At 44.4% G+C, this 19821-nt stretch overlaps 1 protein-coding gene across 1 annotated transcript in view; it reads right to left on the reverse strand.

The window, feature by feature from the left end:
* tmtc1 (transmembrane O-mannosyltransferase targeting cadherins 1) overlaps positions 1-19821 on the reverse strand; it is a 95079-nt gene that overhangs the window by 52229 nt on the left and 23029 nt on the right. The window contains exons 3-4 of the mRNA XM_041977454.1: positions 14594-14667; positions 12535-12711 (exon numbers count right to left, since the gene is read on the reverse strand). Of these exons, the coding sequence (XP_041833388.1) occupies positions 12535-12711; positions 14594-14667 (251 nt within the window). The remainder of the gene's footprint in view (positions 1-12534; positions 12712-14593; positions 14668-19821) is intronic.

Genomic DNA, 19821 nt, shown 5'->3' on the forward strand with positions numbered 1-19821 from the left:
GCCTGACATTGAGACTGAACCTAATATTTGTTTGCTTGTCTCCACTTTACCCAGTGGTGCCTCATAATTAATACTTTCCATTAATAATGTCCCAAAAATATTCTGAAAGCTTCTAAATGATCCAAAATACTGAAGCAAAGGTTCTGATGACAATTAGAAGCAGAGAACATATTTTTTTCTATTTTAGCTTCTCGAGACCCCCTGTTATCCCTCAAAGTTCCAACAGCGACTAAAATCCACATGCAGAACTCCAACTGGTTGATTTCTCAACAATTCATGCTACCTGCATGGGAAGGGAGGGAGTGAGAACAGCAGGAAAGCAGCACTTTTTGTTGCTAGCAACATTGCTTTATTTAAAGGGTTAAATCCAAAATAGAATTTAAAGCTCTTAGTGACCAAGACCCACTGGATCTTACAGATCTCAGAGTTCCAGATTTTACCATCAGAGCTTCACTCTCAGACTGCAGGTTTACTGGAGGTTCTAGAAGTAGAACAGGAGGCAGAACCTCCAGTTATCAGACCCTCTCTGTGGAACTCCCAGTCTAGCTTCAGGTATCAGACCCCCTCTCTACCTTCAGATCATCTTCAAACTTTTCTTCCTGATAAATCTTATAGCGGGTCTGGCTTGATGACCCTGATCCATCCTTCAGTCCTGCTACTAGAGGCCGAGGCTGCTGGGGGACGTCCCATGATGCACTGTGCTCCTCTCTTCTGGGGGACGTCCCATGATGCGCTGGGCTCCTCTTTTCTGGGGGACGTCCCATGATGCGCTGGGCTCCTCTCTTCTGGCGGACGTCCCATGATGTGCTGGGCTCCTCTCTTCTGGCGGACGTCCCATGATGCGCTGGGCTCCTCTCTTTACTCTCCATGGAGAAATACCTGACGTTGTCATTCATAAGTGTTTCTTCCCTTCTTTCTTAGCAGGAATCTGTGGGCTGGTATTTTTCTGCTGTCCTGTCCTCCCCCAACAAGTTAAAGCAGATGGTCACTCTCTGCAGCTTAATGAGCATGTTTTTAAGAACTGTTCCTATCAATAATGTTGGTGTTCCAAAGGACATTAATTAAAATTCAGTCTAAATTGCCTCTTTATCAGCGATCAGTATCATTTCACATTAAACATGTTTACATGTGGTATATTACACAATTCCAGGTTGTAGGTGAAGGAGCTGACAAGGCCTCCAGCTGCCTGATATTAGCAGTTTATTTCAGGCTCTGGTTATTACTGTGGTAAACCCAGCCTTCATTAGTGCTCAGTGAAGCCTTGGTAACCATGTTTACCACAGCAATTGTTTATACACAAACATAACACAACCAATGAGGCATATAAGTGAAGAAGTGAACCATAAAATCAACTTTGCTGTCCTGCTGAAGCTCATTTTATTATCAACCATCATCCAGAGATTGTTGCTGTGTTCAACAGTTTCATGCTTTATCTATAATTAACTTTAATAACGTTGACCTTCAGGACATTTTCTTTTGTTTTTATGGGTTTTTTTTGTTTGTTTTTTTTTTTTTTTTTACCATAAAAACAACATGAAAGCTCTGGTTCTATAACAGGGATTATCTGTTCCTAGAGTAATGACAGAATTTGGGAAAAGATCTTTCAGCTTTGCTGCTCCCATTGCGTAGAATACTTTACTGACTGAACTGAAACTCTGAACTGATTCCACTTGGAGCCTTCCGATCTACCCTGAGGAATAGACAGCGTGAGACCACTAAACAGTGCCTGTGTTTTTGTTGTTGTGTCACAGCGTCTGCATTTGAAAACACTACTGCACCTCTAAATTTGTATGTTTTATGTAATACCATCACCTCTATGTAACTGCTCTTACAACATGTGCTGCTGACCTCTTGGCCAGGTCACCCTTGGGAAAGAGGTATTGATCTCAATGGGTTTATATATATATATATATATATATATATATATATATATATATATATATACATGTATATGTCCTCAGTCGCTGTGTGATATGTCGTAAACTTAGGGGGAAGCCAGAAGAGCAGAAAATGGCTGACCTTCCTCCCGACCGGCTTGACACTTCCCAGCCCTTTACCTACGTGGGGCTGGATGTTTTCGGGCCATGGACAGTGGTGACCCGGCGCACTCGAGGAGGTGCAGCACAAAGCAAAAGGTGGGCCGTTCTATTCACATGCATGAACACCAGGGGGGTACACGTCGAGGTTATAGAGTCGATGGATACCACAAGCTGTGTCAATCTGTTGCGGAGATTCTTTGCAGTCAGGGGCCCAGCAAAGATGCTCAGGTTCATGGCTGCCAGTGTAGAACTGGGAATGGGGCATTCAGATGAAAAGCAAGCCAGTGTTCTGAAATACCTCCACAGTAAAGGTTGCATCTGGGAGTTTAATCCTCCGCATGCCTCTCATATGGGAGGAGTGTGGGAGCGTATGATCGGAGTCACGCGCAAAATATTGGACTCCATTTTGTTGGAAAACAAATATACCCACCTGACACATGAGATCCTGTGTACTTTGATGGCGGAGGTATCAGTGATCATCAACGCAAGGCCACTGATCCCTATCTCATCAGACCCCTCCTCACCGATTCTGCTGTCACCGGCCATGCTTCTGACCCAAAAACCTGGTTTACACGCACCACCAGGAAACTTCACAGGAAAGGACCTTCTGAAGGGTCAGTGGAGGCGGGTACAAGCTCTGGCGACAGAATTTTGGGGACGTTGGAGGGATGAGTACTTGAGCACTCTCCAGTCGAGAAACAAATGGCATAGAACACGGTCCAACCTACAACCCGGGGACATAGTGCTGCTGAGACAAAGTCAAGTACCAAGGAATGAGTGGCCAATGGCTGTGGTCACATCTGTCTCCCCCAGCCGCGATGGTCTAGTCCGCAAAGTGGAGGTGCGTACAGCATCTCAAGGAGCTCTAAAGACGTACCTGAGGCCAATTTCCGACATTGTCTTGTTGTTAGGGAAGACTGAGGAGGGCTATAAGGACATGTGAAGATTAGTGGCATTAGTCATGCCAGACGGGGAGTGTTCTGCCCATGGGTTGATTGAACTGTTTTAAATGCCATGTATATTGTGTAAGATATTTACAATATGGTATCTTTAAGTTATAGTGTTTGTTAGTAAGGAAAAGACTTTTCTCTGCCGCAGTTATGTTTGGTGTTGCTTTAGCTCTCGCGAGTTTGGGGTATTCTCGCGAGACTAACCCGCGAGTTTATGGTATTTCCGCTAGCAAGTTATCTCCGCCACGTTGTAAGGAGTTCAAAGTTTGTTTTTCATCATCTTTCCCCAAGACAGCAACGTCTGTGTGTTATTCAGTTTTACTTTGGCTAATTCATATGTTTGACACGAACAATTAATATGTTTGGTTTATTCTGTCTTGAATGTGTGCTAATTGTTAGCAAATGCTAGGCTAAACGTAGCTTCCTGTTAGCAGCTTAGCCTAGTGGTATTTACCGATCTTACAGTAAGTCCTTTTCTGTTGTTTGTTTTACAGTTTTACTCGCTTTTTTCACATGTCGACCTGTAAAGACAAGAAAATAAAGGAGCAAGACGCTCATCTTCCTGGCTTGTGAGACACGAGTTTGGCTTGCTGTTTAATCTGTGTTCACGCACCGGCTCAACACACAGACAGAACAGTATAATATGTGTGTGTAAACCACCTAGCTATCTCAATACTAAGGCCTTTATTCAGCATGCTTTCTGGAGGTTTCTGTCTCCTGCAGCTAATTTTTTTGGTTCTATAAAATTTGAAAAAAAATAAATAAATTAAGGCAGAGAAAATCCTCCATTGTCTCCTACATAACTATAAATCTGAGCGAACCAAAATAACCTGTGGATTTCCACAAGGCTCCATCCTGGGGCCACTACTGTTCAACATCTACATGCTGCCACTCGCTCACTTATGGAAAACAACTAAATAAACTAAATATGTTATACCACATTTATGCTGATGACACACAAATCTACATACCAATCACCCCAGGAGACTACAGTCCAGATCCAAACTCTGATCAACTGTAGATAGATAGATAGATAGATAGATAGATAGATAGATAGATAGATAGATAGATAGATAGATAGATAGATAGATAGATAGATAGATAGATAGATAGATAGATAGATAGATAGATAGATAGATAGATAGATACTTTATTGATCCCGAGGGAAATTCAAGAACTGTATCAATCAAATTAAGATTGGATGTGCTTGAACTTCTTCACAAAATTGGAATAATAGTTTTTGGAGCCAAGGAAGAAAGATTAAAAGTTAGTACTCAGCTTCAAACAGCTAAGTTCAAACTAACAACCAAACCAGAAATCTGGAAGTAGTCCTGGACTCAGACCTGAATATTAGCAGTTATTAGCAGGATTTAGAAAAACTGGTCCATGCATTTACTTTTAGTAGACTGGACTACCATAATGCTGTCATCACAGGTCTCCCTAAAAAGTCCATCAGACAGCTGCAGTTAGTCCAGAACCCTGCTCAAGTCCTCACCAAAACCAGGAAAGTAGATCCTAGAACTCCAGTCATCACTAAGACCAGGAAAGTAGATCTTAAAACACAACACCACTCCTCACTCAGTTAAAAGACTCTACCAAGTATCAGCATCCAAACCATACACAGTTCAAACCCGAAACAGCTATATGGGAATAAAGAAAACCATGATAACAGCTCTGTTTACTTCACATTAGGGATGGGCATAATTAATCGATGATCGATTAATTGATCATTAAGATGTTCGTTGATGACATTTTTTTAAATCAATAAAACTAATTCAAGTCCTGCTGTGTGGTGCAAGTCTTGAAGGAATGCAATGAATTTTGCTATGTGGCAGTAATTCAACACTTAACCACACAAGGGCAATGTTTAAAAAAACAAAAAAACACTCCACAAGCCTACTCAGTTACCTGCGAGTTTCCATGTATCTCAAAAGTAGTCTAATCATGAAGAGGTCATGGCGAAGTGTGGCGTGGGACCATTTTAAATTTTAAAAATGACTCTGTTCACTGCCAACACTGCAAAGCTGTGTTTAAGTACAACTCCTCCACGACGCAAATGATGTACCACTTGAACAACGTACATCCGACCCTGGTTAGTGGCAGTGCCTCCTGCTCTCGGCCTCAACCTAGCATCAACTCTGTGTTAGCACGGAGGAGCTGCGATGCACAACGGGCAGAGAAAATTACCCACGGGATCTGCAAGTTCATTGAGATGGATATGCTACCCTTAAGTATTATTGAGGGTGAAGGTTTTCAACAACTGATAAACTTATTGGAACCAGCATATCACATTCCGTCACGACGTACCATCACCAGACTGGTAGAAATGGTAGAGCTGGTCCACTGTTCCACAACCGGGACGAAAACCACACTGCTCCTCCTCAATCTGAGGTTCGACTATCCGATGGACCCTCCTCTCCAGGACCCCTGAATAGACCTTACCAGGGAGGCTGAGGAGTGTGATCCCCCTTGTAGTTGGAGCACACCCTCCGGTCCCCCTTTTTGAAGAGGGGGACCACCACCCCAGGCTGCCAGTCCAGGCGAACTGTCCCCGATGTCCCTGGTGCAGAGGCGTGTCAGCCAAGACAGCCCTACAGCATCCAGACCCTTAAGTAACTCTGGGCGGACCTCATCCACCCCCGGGGCCCTGCCACCGAGGAGCTTTTTAACCACCTCAGCGACCTCCCTGTATTAACAAACAAAATAAAGTCATACTGAAACACTCTAAACCAGGGCTACTCAATTCGGTCCTACAAGGGCCGCAATCCAGCAGGTTTTCTATGTATTTCTGTACCAACACACCTGAGTCAAATTAATGAGTTATTGTGTAGAACCTGATTGGCTGTTAGAGCCACCTAATTTGACTCAGGTGTGTTGGTGCAGGGATACATGGAAAACCTGCTGGATTGCGGCCCTCGTAGGACCGAATTTAGTAGCCCTGCTCTAAACTAACTAAATAGCAGTAGTCTACCCTTCCAATAAACAGACAGTGGCATAAATACTGCTTTGCAAATACAATTAGAAAATTTTTGTCATATCAAACCTTTACTTTGTCATTTTGACATTATGACATGCATGCCTTTTTTTTGTATAATATAGGTGGTACTTTAATCATTATGTTGTTCGGATATTGTTACGGTGTGTCTATGCTTGCTAGCATTAGCCCACTGCTGATGTCAGAATGAAAAGTTAACACGCTGCCTTAATGTTCAGTAACTCAGACATGCCTCTACTTTGGGCTCGTCTTTCCTCCTTCCTACGTTTTCTGTAAGCAGCACTTGACTGACCTGAGAACTAATTACTCACAGCTCATCTACACACACACAGGTCAGGAAGTTTGTGTGAACAATTATTGATTTATATAATCTTATTATAATCTCCCTTCAGGGAATGAAAAGTCCTGCAATCATTTGGAAATGAGCTACCCCTATGAAACTCCCCCACACATGCCTTTTGATTTGCAGTTTTCCAGTGTCGTCAGCTCACCCAGCCATGCTCATTCCAAAACATTCCAGTCTGATCTACACAGCAGGGAGGCTCCAAAACATCTGGAACTGGTTTTAGCTCAGCCACACTCCAAAAGACAGTCACACCCTCACACACAGATGTTTGGCTTGTATTGACTGTCGGGACTCAACACAGTGCATTCCCAGCCCCTCCCCCTGACCCTGAAACCAACCACAACCTGATTCTGATTCTAAAAACCACCCAGAACCTGATTTTAATCCTAAAAACCATCCAGAACCTAATTCTGATCCTAAAAACCATCCAGAACCTGATTCTAAAATCTGATCTTCAACCAGCTTTTAACCCTCAAAAATCACTTTGAACTTGTGGTGATAAAACTACCATCCCCACATTTACAGGAAGTTCTCAAAAAGTTGGTGTGTGTCAAGCCGTAGTCCCCATTATGTAAACAAGTACAAACACACACTGTGTTATCTACATAGAAAATCTGTTCAATATCTCCCCTCTGGCAGATAGACAAGAGCCTAGATAGACAACAGGCTTAACTGCTGCTTTTGTTCATTCTCATTTTGTGGTTTTGTACACATCTGCCAAGTCCACCTGAACTATACTTTAATGTTTTTAGAGTTTATGGATACTTTTATATGTTATCCATTATTCCTTTATATCCTGCTGACTGCTTATATTGTTTGATTTCACACTTGCTGCTACAACCCCTAGTTCCCCAGTTGGGGATCCATAAAGTCCATCCATCTGTCCGTCCGTCCATTCATCAAACTTCTTACTGGGATTCACAGACATGACTAACATCTGTATAACTAACAGCAACATAAGCACATGATACAACCAAATGCTTCAATGTGCTACACTACAACATGCTAATTGTCAAACATACCAATGCACCAAAATGCTAATGTTCAAACATTTCAATGTTCCAACCTGCCAAAATTCCAACCTGCCAATATGCCAAGGCTGCAACATGCCAATGGTAATCCTCCAACATGCCAATCCCCCAACATGCTAAGACTCTAACATCTAAATGCTCCCACATGCTAATACTCCAACATGCTAACTCTCCAACATAACAATGCTTCAAACACTAGCATTCCAACATCCTAACTCCATAACAGTTCAGTGTTCCAACTTGCCAATGTTTCAACATGCTAATGCTTCAACATGCTAATTCTCCAACGTTTTAACACTACAATATGCTAAATCTCAAACATACCAATGCTCCAAAATGTTAATGTTCAAACACGATAACACACTAACATTTCAATGCTCCAACCTGCCAAAATTCCAGCATGTTAACCTGCCAATATGCTAAGGCTTCAACAATGCCAACCAGTGTCCGAAATTACCTTTTTGACTCACCATCCAATTTGGCCAGTAGATGAAAAAATCCACTGGCCAAACATATTTTTTACTGGCCAAATTATTAAATTATTTTACACACACATACCTCTATGCACATGTTATTTTCTATAATACTATGTTGTGTTGTATCCAAACTGAAAGTGTAAGTCACAGCAACATTAAACAAAGGCAACAAGAAAAATGGGTTTATTTGATAAAGTGATATTGTATGTTGTTTGTGCTTATGCACCAAACAGCAGTTCAGAATACCCACCGCTTTTGGAGTCCTTGGAGGGGGTGTTGGAGAGTACTCCTTCCGAGGACTCCCTTGTTCTGCTGGGGGACTTCAATGCTCACATGGGCAGCGAGACCTGGAGGGGCATGATTGGGAGGAACGGCCCCCCTAATCTAAATCCGAGTGGTGTTTTGATGTTGGATTTCTGTTCTCATCATGAACTGTCCATAACAAACACCTTGTTCAGACATAAGAGTCTCCACATGTGCACTTGGCACCAGGACACTCTAGACCGCAGTTCGATGATCGACCGCAGTTCGATGATCGAAATTGTAGTCGTATTGTCGGACTTGCGGCCGCATGTTCTGGACACTTAGGTGAAGAGAGGGGCGGAGCTGTCAACTGATCACCACCTGGTGGTAAGTTGGCTCAGATGGTGGGGGAGGATGCCGGTCAGGCCTGGCAGACCCAAGCATGTTATGAGGATCTGCTGGGAACGTCTGGCAGAGTCCCCTGTCAGAAAGAGTTTCAACTCCCATCTCCGGCAGAGCTTCAACCATGTCCCGGGTGAGGCGGGGGACATTGAGTCTGAGTGGGCTGTGTTCAGTGCCTCTATTGTCGAGGCGGCCAGCTGCAGCTGTGGCCGTAAGGTCGTCGGTAACCCCTGAACTCGTTGGTGGACACCGGCCGTAAGGGATGCCGTCAAGCTGAAGAAGGAGTCCTATCGGGCCTTTTTGGCCTGTGGGACTCCAGAGGCAGCTAATGGGTATCGGCGGGCTAAGCGGACTGCAGCTTGGGCAGTCACCAAGGCAAAAACTCGGGCATGGGAGGAGTTTGGAGAGGCCATGGAAAATGACTTCCGGACGGCTTTGAGGAGATTCTGGTCCACCATTCGGCGGCTCAGGCAGGGAAAGAAGTGCTCCGTCAACACTGTGTACAGTGGGGATTGGGGGCTGCTGACCTCGACTCGGGATGTTGTGAGATGGTGGAGGGAATACTTCAAAGACCTTCTCAATCCCACCAAGTCTTCCAATGAGGAAGCAGAGTCTGGGGTAGCTGGTGCTAGCTCTCCCATCTCTGGGGCTGAGGTGGTTAAAAAGCTCCTCGGTGGCAAGGCCCCGGGGGTGGATGAGGTCCGCCCAGAGTTCCTTAAGGCTCTAGATGCTGTAGGGCTGTCTTGGCTGACACATATCTGCAGTATCGCGTAGACTTCGAGGACAGTTCCCCTAGACTGGCAGACTGGGGTGGTGGTTCCCCAACTACAGGGGGATCTCACTCCTCAGCCTCCATGGTAAGATCTATTCAGGGATCCTGGAGAGGAGGGTCCATCAGATAGTCAAATCTCGGATTGAGGAGGAGCAATGTGATTTTTGACCTGGTCGTGGAACAGTGGACCAGCTCTTCACCCTCTTCAGGGTCTTTGAGGGGGCATGGGAGTTTGCCCAACCAATCTATATGTGCTTTGTGGACTTGGAGAAGGCATTCAGCTGTGTCCCCCGGGGACTCCTGTGGGGGGTACTCCGGGAGTATAGAGTGCCGGACCTGCTTGTACGAGCTGTCCGGTCTTTGTACGATTGGTGTCAGAGTTTGGTCCGCATAAATCTGAATAGTTTCCAGTGCGGATTGAACTCCGTCAAGGCTGCCCTTTGTCACTGATTATGTTTATAACTTTTATGGACAGAACTTCTAGCCACAGCCGAGGTGTTGAGGGGATCTGGTTCGGTGGCCTCAGAATTGGGTTTCTGCTCTTTGCAGATGATGTGGTTCTGTTGGCTTCACTGGGCCATGATCTTCAGCTCTCACTGGAGCGATTCGCAGCTGAGTGTGAGGCAGCTGGGCTGAGAATCAGCACCTCCAAGTCCGAGACCATGGTCCTCAGCTGGAAAAGGGTGGAGTGCTCTCTCCGGGTCTGCAATAGGGTCCTGCCCCAAATGGAGGAGTTCACGCGTCTTGGGGTCTTGTTCACGAGTGTTCTATCGTGGTGAAGAAGGAGATGAGCTAAAAGGCAAAGCTCTCGATTTACCAGTCGATCTATGTTCCTACCCTTACTGAAAGAACAAGATCGCGAATACAAGCGGTCGAAATGAGTTTTCTTTTCTTTTCTCCGCTCTCCCTTAGAGATAGGGAGAGAAACTCGGTGATCCGGGAGGGGCTCAGAGTAGAGTCGCTGCTCCTCCGCATTGAGAGGAGCCAGATGAGGTGGCTCGGGTTAGGATGGTTAGGATGCCTCCCGGACGCCTCTCTGGTGAGGTGTTTCAGGCACATCCCACCGGAAAGGGGCCCCGGGGAAGACCCAGGACACGCTGGACGGACTACATCTCTCGGCTGACCTGGGAACGCCTCGGGATCCCTCTGGATGTGTTGGTGAATGTGGCCGGGGAGAGGGAAGTCTGGGTTTCCCTGCTTAGACAGCTGCCCCCATGACCCGACTCAGAAAATGGATGGATGGATGGATGAATGTCTGAATTCATTAACTAAAACCTAATCAGACGCCTCCCTCTCTAGTCTTCATGCTTTCACACAGTCCGTAAAGTCTGGCCTCCTGCTCCTAACAGTCCTTGTGCCACAGCATTACAGCCGTGGTGGGATCATACTCCCTAATTTTTGCTTTTCATTTTATTGTTTAAAAAATAAACTTAACAAAAATTGATAATAAATAAATTTAAAGCTTATTGATCTGATTCATGACAAATCAGTAATATTGAATATAAATAGCTTATCAATAATCATAAAAGCTGATTTATAATAATAATGAACTTAATAGCTGATCAATACAATAATAAGTATCATTATATTGATAAGTTAATCGGTTGACAGCTGTTTGGAGTCTCGCGGAGTCACATCACGCCCGTTATGCAGCTGTCGTCACCCTTCAGGTTGAAAACAGCTAAGCTAAGCTAACAGGCTAACATCACGTCCAACAGAGTGCTGCTGTGCTGACAGCGCAGCACGTGTACGTGTGTTACCGTCTACAGTTGGCGCGTGAGAAGCAAACGGAACCGGGCCAGAAGGCGCTGCTATATCCAAATCATCCCTTTTCATTGAACTTTCTGGTTGGGGCTGTAAGCCCTGTTGATTTATCCTCCAGTTCATCTTACTTTCTTTTGGAAAGCTGGCCGGCTCCTGCTAAAAATCTTTACATATTTACCCTACTTAATTAACCTGAGCTAAATGGTAAACAGAACTGAAACAGTGCAGTGCATTCTCGTGTCACGTGCGAGTGTTTGCGTCAGTGCATGTTTGTGTACGTGCACGTCGTTCCTACATGCAGACAGCTGAGGAACATAAAGAAGAAATCCACCAAAAGGAAGGCTGAAAAACAACTAATTTGGTACAAACATTTACTCGCCATTTAGCGGATAGCCCTCTGAGATTTACTCGCCAAACAAAAATTTTACTTGCATTTGACGCCTTGTGAGAGTTAATTTCGGACCCTGATGAAAACACTACGACTAGTTAATGCTCCAGTACAATAATATTCTAACATGCCAATGCCACAAAATGTTTGCGCTCCAACATAACACTACTACATCTAAATGCTCCAACTTACTAACAACATGCTCACACTTTAACATGCTTACTCTAACATACCAATGTTCCAAATGTTCCAAATGTTCCAAATTCCAAATTCCAAATTCTAACTTGCTAACTTCTTAACATTTCAGTATTCCAACCTTCCAAAGTTCCAACATGTTAATGCCCCCCCTCCCCCAACAATAAAAACTTCATTATGGTAATGCTCCAAAAAGCTAACACTCCAACATGATAACACTCTAAAGGGCTAACTTGCTAACGCGCTAAAACTCCATATAGTAGTGAAAACATCCATCCAGACCACCTTCCACATCATATCACTGTTTGATGATTTATCTTCCTTTGCTCCAGCAGGTGATTCCAGGACTAACAACATTCGCTTGCAGAGACTTGCAGAATCTGTTGTATGTGTCACTTTGAATGAAGTTTCCCTCTGGTGTTTTCAGAACTTTGAGACTTGTTATAGAGCACCAGACCAGTGCTGGGGATGGTAAATGGTAAACGTCTGTATTTATTTAGCGCATTTACCCAAAGCGCTTTAAAAATACATCACATTAACACACACATTCACACACTGATGGCGGAAGCTGCAACCCATCAGGAGCAATTTGGGGTTCGGTGTCTTGCTCAGGGACAACTCGACATGAGCTTGACAGGCCGAGGATCGAACCGGCAACCCTCGGCAACCCATCAGGCTACAAGATGAGCACTCTACCCACTGAGCCACGCCGCCCCCACGGATGTTTTACTTTTTGATTTTTCTGTGAAGAACAATGAGCCAGCTATTCATATTGTATTATTGTGAATATATATAGATGTTAGCAGATGTGAGGAAGTCTTCTGGCCAGTGGAAAATGGAACTTAAAAACTCTCTGAGCTTACTCAGCAACATGTCACACTCATAAATCACCATAAAAGGACAATGGATGGAGGTAAAAGTCTTTGTGCTTACTGTGTGAGAGGTCTGCGGCAGAGAACCAGAGCATCGTAGAGCAAACACACTCCAAACACAGTGATGCCCGTCTCTTTGACCAGCATGGCACAGGTACCCAGCATCAGGCTGACCAGCAGAGACCACATAGACACCGTGGGTGGCGCAGAGTCCTCAGAGACACAAAGATCCACACTCCTGATGGACAAGGGTGGACAAGGGTCAGAAACAGAAAGAGAACTACAGACATCAGGATATACCTTGGTCCAGAAACTATGGAAACATGTCAGATTAGGTAAAACTATAGTTTTACCATTTTATATATATATATATATATATATATATATAAGGGTTGCCAAATGTCTAAAAATTTCAGTCACAATAATCACAGCTTTCAAATTAATCACAAATCTTATATAATTTAAAAATTATTAATCACCATTTGCGAGTTTTTATATGCCTAAAATTTGCCCGTTTTTATTGTATTGTATCAACAGAACGACCCAATGCTACAAATATTTGCTGTTAACTGGCCTTCTCTTGGGTAAATGTCAATGTCCAAAGGTCAGTAAATGCAGCATGTAATGTACTTCTATGTTGTTCTGCATCATCTCTACCATGTTCTAGATCACAATGTAGAATTCATATATCATCTCACCAACCGTCTCCATGGGGATAATTTCTAAAACCAGCAGATGTGATGACGGAAGTTAAACAGCCAACATTGATGAAGAAACTCTGATAAAACTGATGATCTGGATGAAAACAGCTTTTTCCTTTTATCATTGAAGTGTGAGTGTTTGTGCAGCAGTGATAAAAGTCCTACAGCAGCATCACCCAAAGTAAACACCTGCTGATAAAATACATCACTGGCTCTTTGTTTTACGTGGTTCACTGACCGATTAACGACTTAATGTCTATGTGGATCACTGACAATTAAGAATGTGATGGTTAAGTGGTTCACTGACCGGATAATGGCGTAATGTTTACGTGGTTCACTGACCGGATAATGACGTAATGTTTATGTGGCTAACGTGGAAGACCCGGCAGTCATGGACCTAGCCAGACCGGAAGACCCAGCAGTTATGGACCGAGCCAGACTGAAAGACCCTGGAGTCATGGACCGAGCCAGACCGCAGGCCTATAAAACCCTGTTTGACGTCGTGGAGTTGACGTCTGACCAAAATGTTTTCAGAGATGTTAATTAACCATTTGGATTGTAATTTTGATGGTGTGAGTGGAGCAGTGAGTGTGTAGCAGTGTGTAGTAGTGTGTGCTTAGCAGTGTGTAGCAGTGTGTGCGTAGCAGTGAGTGTGTAGTAGTGAATGTGTACTACACTTTTTTATTAGGTCGCTGACTACTTCAAAGGCTTCTAGGAGGATTTCCTGCTCCGACGGAGAGACGTACTCTGCTCTCGTTGCCATGGTAGATCAGTGATTCTGTGATAGATTGTGAGGATCTGTTCAGGAAGCCACGAGCACGCGCTTATCCAAGATAAGATTACTCTGGCTTGATGAATCCGTGTCTGCTAATCCTGGCTTGTGTTTTGTGCAGCCAACAAGCCCAGCTTAGTTATTCATCCTGGATGTCTAAATCCTACTTTTGTGCAATAGGCCCCTGAAGTATTTCTGTCTCTGCAGAGATCAGCTTTTTCTCTTGGACATGTCACAGCTGAAAACCTCAAAAAAATCACTGGAGTTGAAACAGGTTATATTCATTTATCAAATTTATTATGTCCTGTTTCATTTTAATGTTATCTGGTCTGATGGAGAGCTCCAGTTCAGCTGTCAGGTTCAAGTCAGGGTTTTTCAGTCCTGCTCCTCAGGACACAGAGTCCTGCAGCTCATTATCAAGTTCTGCACAAGGCTGTTAACCAGCCATTAATCTGAATCAGGTGGAAACATCTAAAACATGCAGACATCAAGGACCAGATTTCAAGATCAAAGTCAGCATTATTGTCAGTTCTGCAGCATACAGGACAAACTGAATTTAAATTACAGATCTCTCAAACCTCAGTGCACTGTTGAAATAAGAATAGCTGCACAAGTTTGTGTAAATGTGTGAAGCATAGAGTTCTTACCTAATATAGGAAAGGAATGTCAGCAGGAAGAGGAGACAGGCCAAGACGTCAGCCCTGCCCACAATACCAGACACCTGCAACACACACATCAGTAATGTAGCTGGAGAGAAGATTCACGCTGGATGTTGGTGAGCAGCCTTCATGCTGATGCTGCTGCAAGACACTGCCTGAACCTCATGCTAACACCGAAGCAGAGCAGAAATGGACCCACTTGTGGCTTTATTGGAATTTTGTGAGCATGAAAATAAAAACAAGAAAATGTGATTGAACCTCTACAAACTTTGTTACTGCAGATGTACACATCTGTGTGTAATATGGTTACTCTACATTCACCCAATTACCTGTGTGGTTGTCTCATTTGTCACTGTGATAAACCTGTACAGGTGGACCCAACAACTAGAACAAATAGTTTATTGGAGGTTTTTTTTGTTTGTTTTTATTAATATCTGACCAGTTAAATATCGCCTACTGCTAAAAACCGAAAACTGAATTTTTTTTAAATGCTGATCTGAATTAGTTGGTTTTACCACCTAAAACAACGTTGGGAACATGGGGCAGCAGTAATTTGCAGCATTTGTTATTTGTGAGGGGACCTTTTTCACTGCTGCACCACTAAACTCGCAGCAGCGCAGCTGTTTTACTGGAGATGTTGAGCAATAAAAATGGACAGAGAAAGTTCAGAAAGTAAAGCTGTAGCAGACACTGAACATGAATGGATGACGTATCTGTTATGGGCTCAACACACGACGACCAACGACAGGCGAAACTCATCACAACCTTCGTGAAACCGAACACACAGGACGCTGTGCATCACGCTCTAAGATCACTTTTCTCCAAGAAATTTGATTTGATTATGATATTGGTGGGGGTATTAACATTTTCAAACTGTAACGCAGACTCAGCTGAGACGTAGGCAGTTTACCCCTCTTTATTGACAAGCACATATAAACAGAAAGGTCTGTGTGTAGCCAGACCTGAGAGAGTCGGTTTGGAGTTAAGGAGCGTGGATCAGAGGAGGGGTGAGTCCATTGGGAGCGTTGGTTAAGATCTGCCAAGGAATAAGGGCAGGAAGGCTCCTTATATACCTTGTGGATCAGGTGAAACCCATAGGTCCTGATGCCTATTAGTTGATCAGGACCAGCTGTGGAGGATGAGGGGACTGCAGGAGGAGGAACTCCATGACACAAACCAGTTCGTGACGTGACAAAAGTATGACAAAAAGTTCCATCCAAAGTATGATGGAAAGTCAGAAGATTTTGCACAAATTGACAAAAATCTTGCTGTTTACTCTATAAAAGAAAGACAACCCTGGGTTCATCTGAGTTTACAAAATAGGAAACAGCATCGTGAATCTTATCATTTGATGGACCTAAAGGCTGATCCAGAAAAATCCAGAACCTACGTTCAGACTAATTCACTCTGGCGCCATGCGGCAGCCTTTCATTCTGCTAAAATGATCTATTCTTCCATGTTCAAAGTAAAAAACAGATTATAATATAAACATAAAAATATGAACTTATCGGTTATCGGTATTGGCCATGAGAAGCAGAAAATTATCGGTTATCGTATCAGTTGAAATTTTTCATATCGTGCCTCACCAATGGAAATAGTTGTCAATCGTATGAACAGACCCAAAACAAAACAGGCCCCACGACAAAGTTCAGGGGGTCGGCCAGGCCGGACAGACTGGGGCAGGATCTCCGGTGGTCGACTCGGAGATCAAGAAGACTTGGGCCGGGTTTCTGGAGGACAACCCGGAGGACAAGCAGACCGGATCTTTGGCGGATGGGCAGGCTTGGACCGGAGCTCTGGAGACAGACCCGGACAACGAGCTGACTGGATCTCTGGAGGCTGAGCAGGCGGGATCTCTGGAGGCTGAGCCTCAGTAAGGTGGGCTGACAGGGGCTGGACCTCAGAAAGGCGCACTGACTGGGGTTGTCTTTCCGGAGGGCTCAATAGGCACCATAACATGACGAACCCTGGAACCAGAGAACATAGAATACTCAAATCGCCAACCACAGGCGGCAAAGTAGGGGCGATCTCCCCAGCGCCGGGAACCAGAAAAGGGAGAGGAGTGTCTTGACCAGGGTCCCCCTCAGGAATCAGAAGTGAGGCGTCTTGACCATAGACCCCCTAAGAAACAGGGACCAGAAGAGAGGCGTCTCGACCGTAGACCCCCTCAGGAACAGGGACCAGAAGAGAGGCGTCTCGACCGTAGACCACCTCAGGGACAGGAATCTGAAGAGAAGCATCTCTACCGTAGACCCTCTCATTGACAGGAATCTGAAGAGAGGCGTCTCGACCGTAGACCCCCTCAGGGACAGGAATCTGAAGAGAGGCGTTTCGACCGTAGACCCCCTCAGGGACAGGAATCTGAAGAGAGGCGTTTCGACCGTAGACCCCCTCAGGGACAGGAATCTGAAGTGAGGCGTCTCGACCGTAGACCCTCTCAGGGACAGGAATCTGAAGAGAGGCGTCTCGACCGTAGACCCTCTCAGGGACAAAAATCTGAAGAGCCGGGCAGGACCTGGGTGCAGGCGTTGGACGCTGAAGCACTGGAGCAGACCTAGGAGCCGGCGTGGGGCTATGAAGCACTGGATCAGACCTTGGAGCTGGTGGCGACACTGGAGACGTGGATTGTGAAGGCAGGAGCTCAGTCTCTGTCATAGTGATGCTGTACTCGACCCAAGCCTCTTCCAGCAGTTCAGCAACACCCGGAGAAGACAGAAGCATTGGTTTTGTACAAAGCAGTGTGATGGAAGGAGGACCACCGAGTCCTGCTCCCGATTACCGTCTGCTGGGTCCATGGTTGGTCAGATCCTTTTGTTACGTGTGTTGGCAGAGGTGAAGACCCAAACACAGACAGGAGAGGCAGGAGGCAGGTCGGTGCAGGTAAATGAGTTTATTTGACACAAACTCAGTTGCAGGGAACACACAATACAGGGGAATGAACCACAAGGATCTGACACGGCAAACTGAAAACCATAGGGATTAGTAGACAGAGAGAGTAATTAGGCGCAGGTGAAGTTAATGAGGAATCACACCAGGTGAAGTAACGAACCAGGAACAGAAAACAAAGCACATGAGGGAAAACAGGAAAACTGAACTAAGCATGACAAAACTGAAAACCTAAAGCATGAACATAACAGAGCTAAACATGACAAAAACCCAGAAACCCAAAACAAAATCAAAATCTAATACAAACCAAGAAACACACCAAAACCCAGGAACCATAACACATGGAGATTCAAGAATTCTGCCACCCTGATAGGTAGCTGTAAGTTTAATTGGTTAATGGTACATTTCTTACATATAATAGATGTAAGCTGGTGGTATTCTTAAAATGTAGTGCTGCTGATTCCATATTGTGAAGTGAGAATATTAAATGACAAGAAGTTTCCATTTTCTATTATATGTTCTAACTGTTTTATTCCTTTATTTTTCCACTGAGTGAAGTTAATCATCTTTTGTTTTGTAGGATGTCAGAGTTGTTCCAGATGGGTGTAAGCTTACATGGAAAAAGTGAAGACTTGGTTATCTTAAAAGTCAATCTACTGGTCACATTGTATTTCTGGGGCATCAACACAGAAAAAACTTCCAATTTGTGGTTGAGGAGGAAGCATGTGTCACAGTGGTGGAGAGGAAGTGGACCTAAAAGTGGACTGACAAGGCAGGAGGCAGATGTACAATAATCCAGGGTTTAATCCAAAGTACTAGTAACCAGCACAGACAAGAACAGGAGGGAAACAACAATGACCGATACCAAGGGGCATATATACTGAGGATAACTAACAGGGAACAGGTAAAACGAATGAGACAATTCAACCAGGTATGCTGAATCAGGAAGGAACGAGCATAGAACATACAAGGGGTGGCTCTACATAATCAGGACAAGAAACCAAAAAACAGAAGACTAAAGGACAATAGAAAACAAGGAACAGAAAACACCAAAGTAAACACCCCTAAACCAAGACAGTATGTTCCCTCTCAGTTGAAGTAAAGAGAAAGACTTGCACGTGCTGGTGGGATTTGTAGTTCCAGGTTAATAAAAGACTGTGATCCCCATGGAATAGGATGTCCTGTCTCTATCTATTTTTTAGTTATAAACTGTTCAGTTAAGCTCGGTTACGTTCTCTCTCCTCACCGCTGCCGTCGCGTGTGAAGTGTGCACATGGTTGACATAGAGAGGAGCGGAAGCAGCATTAGAAACAAGCAGGACAGAGCTGCTGGATGCATTCAGGACTCCAGCAAATCATCTGCATTCATAAAACAAACAAACAAAAAAAGCAAACCAGAAAATTATTTTCTCTGCAAATAGATATATAAGCATTTTCACTCCCAAATTCAGTGAGATAAAAATTAAATCACCTTACTGTATTTACCACAACAACTTAATAATCAGAGTTACATTCCAACTTGGACATGTTTCAGTTTTTGGCCATAGACAGAGACAATAGAAAGGACTAAAGGAGAAAGTTGAGTGTTGGCTGGAAGAGGAGGGCAGAGCAAATCACAACCTTTTGTAATTCCCAAGTAAAGTTCATTGTCAGGATGGAAGGCAACCAACTGGTGAGCGTTGACATGTGAAGACGTGTTTTGCTGAGCTCCGCAGCGGGGTGATGTTTATTACTAATTAACCAGCTCCAAAGTATACTCAAGACTGCACAAGACTTAAGTAATTTGTTTATAAGCACTTCACGCACCAGTCTTGTCTTTCCTGGGGTTGTACTAACTGAAAACATGAGCAAAGGTAAATCGAGCAAGGACCAGGCCGCAAAAGCCTCGGGCTCTGAAGACCCCGCAGACCTCGCTGGAGTAATGGGGGCTATTGCTAGGTCTGAACAAAGGATACTGGAACGGATTGATGCAAGCACCAACGACTTGAAGGCAGATATAGACTCAATAAAGACTGACATTGCAAATCAGGAGGCAAGCTTGAAAGATGTGGAGTCTGGTTTAAAAGAATACTCTCACAAGACTGTGGCGCTTGAGAGTGACATTAGCCTGCTAAAGTCGGAGGTGGCTAAGCTAACACAAAAAATAGATGACCTGGAAGGACGGCAACGCCGGTGTAATGCACGTTTTGTTGGGGTCAAGGAGCCCACCAGGGGATGGTGAACCCCCAAGAGTTATCGTGGTGAAATTCCACTACTTTCAGGAAAGAGGAGATTTTTCGCAAAGCTGCCAGCTCAACTCCGCTACTGCTACACGGGAAGAGGATCAGCATC

The sequence above is a fragment of the Melanotaenia boesemani genome, chromosome 23 (genome assembly GCF_017639745.1).
Source record: "Melanotaenia boesemani isolate fMelBoe1 chromosome 23, fMelBoe1.pri, whole genome shotgun sequence".
Lineage (NCBI taxonomy): Eukaryota > Metazoa > Chordata > Actinopteri > Atheriniformes > Melanotaeniidae > Melanotaenia > Melanotaenia boesemani.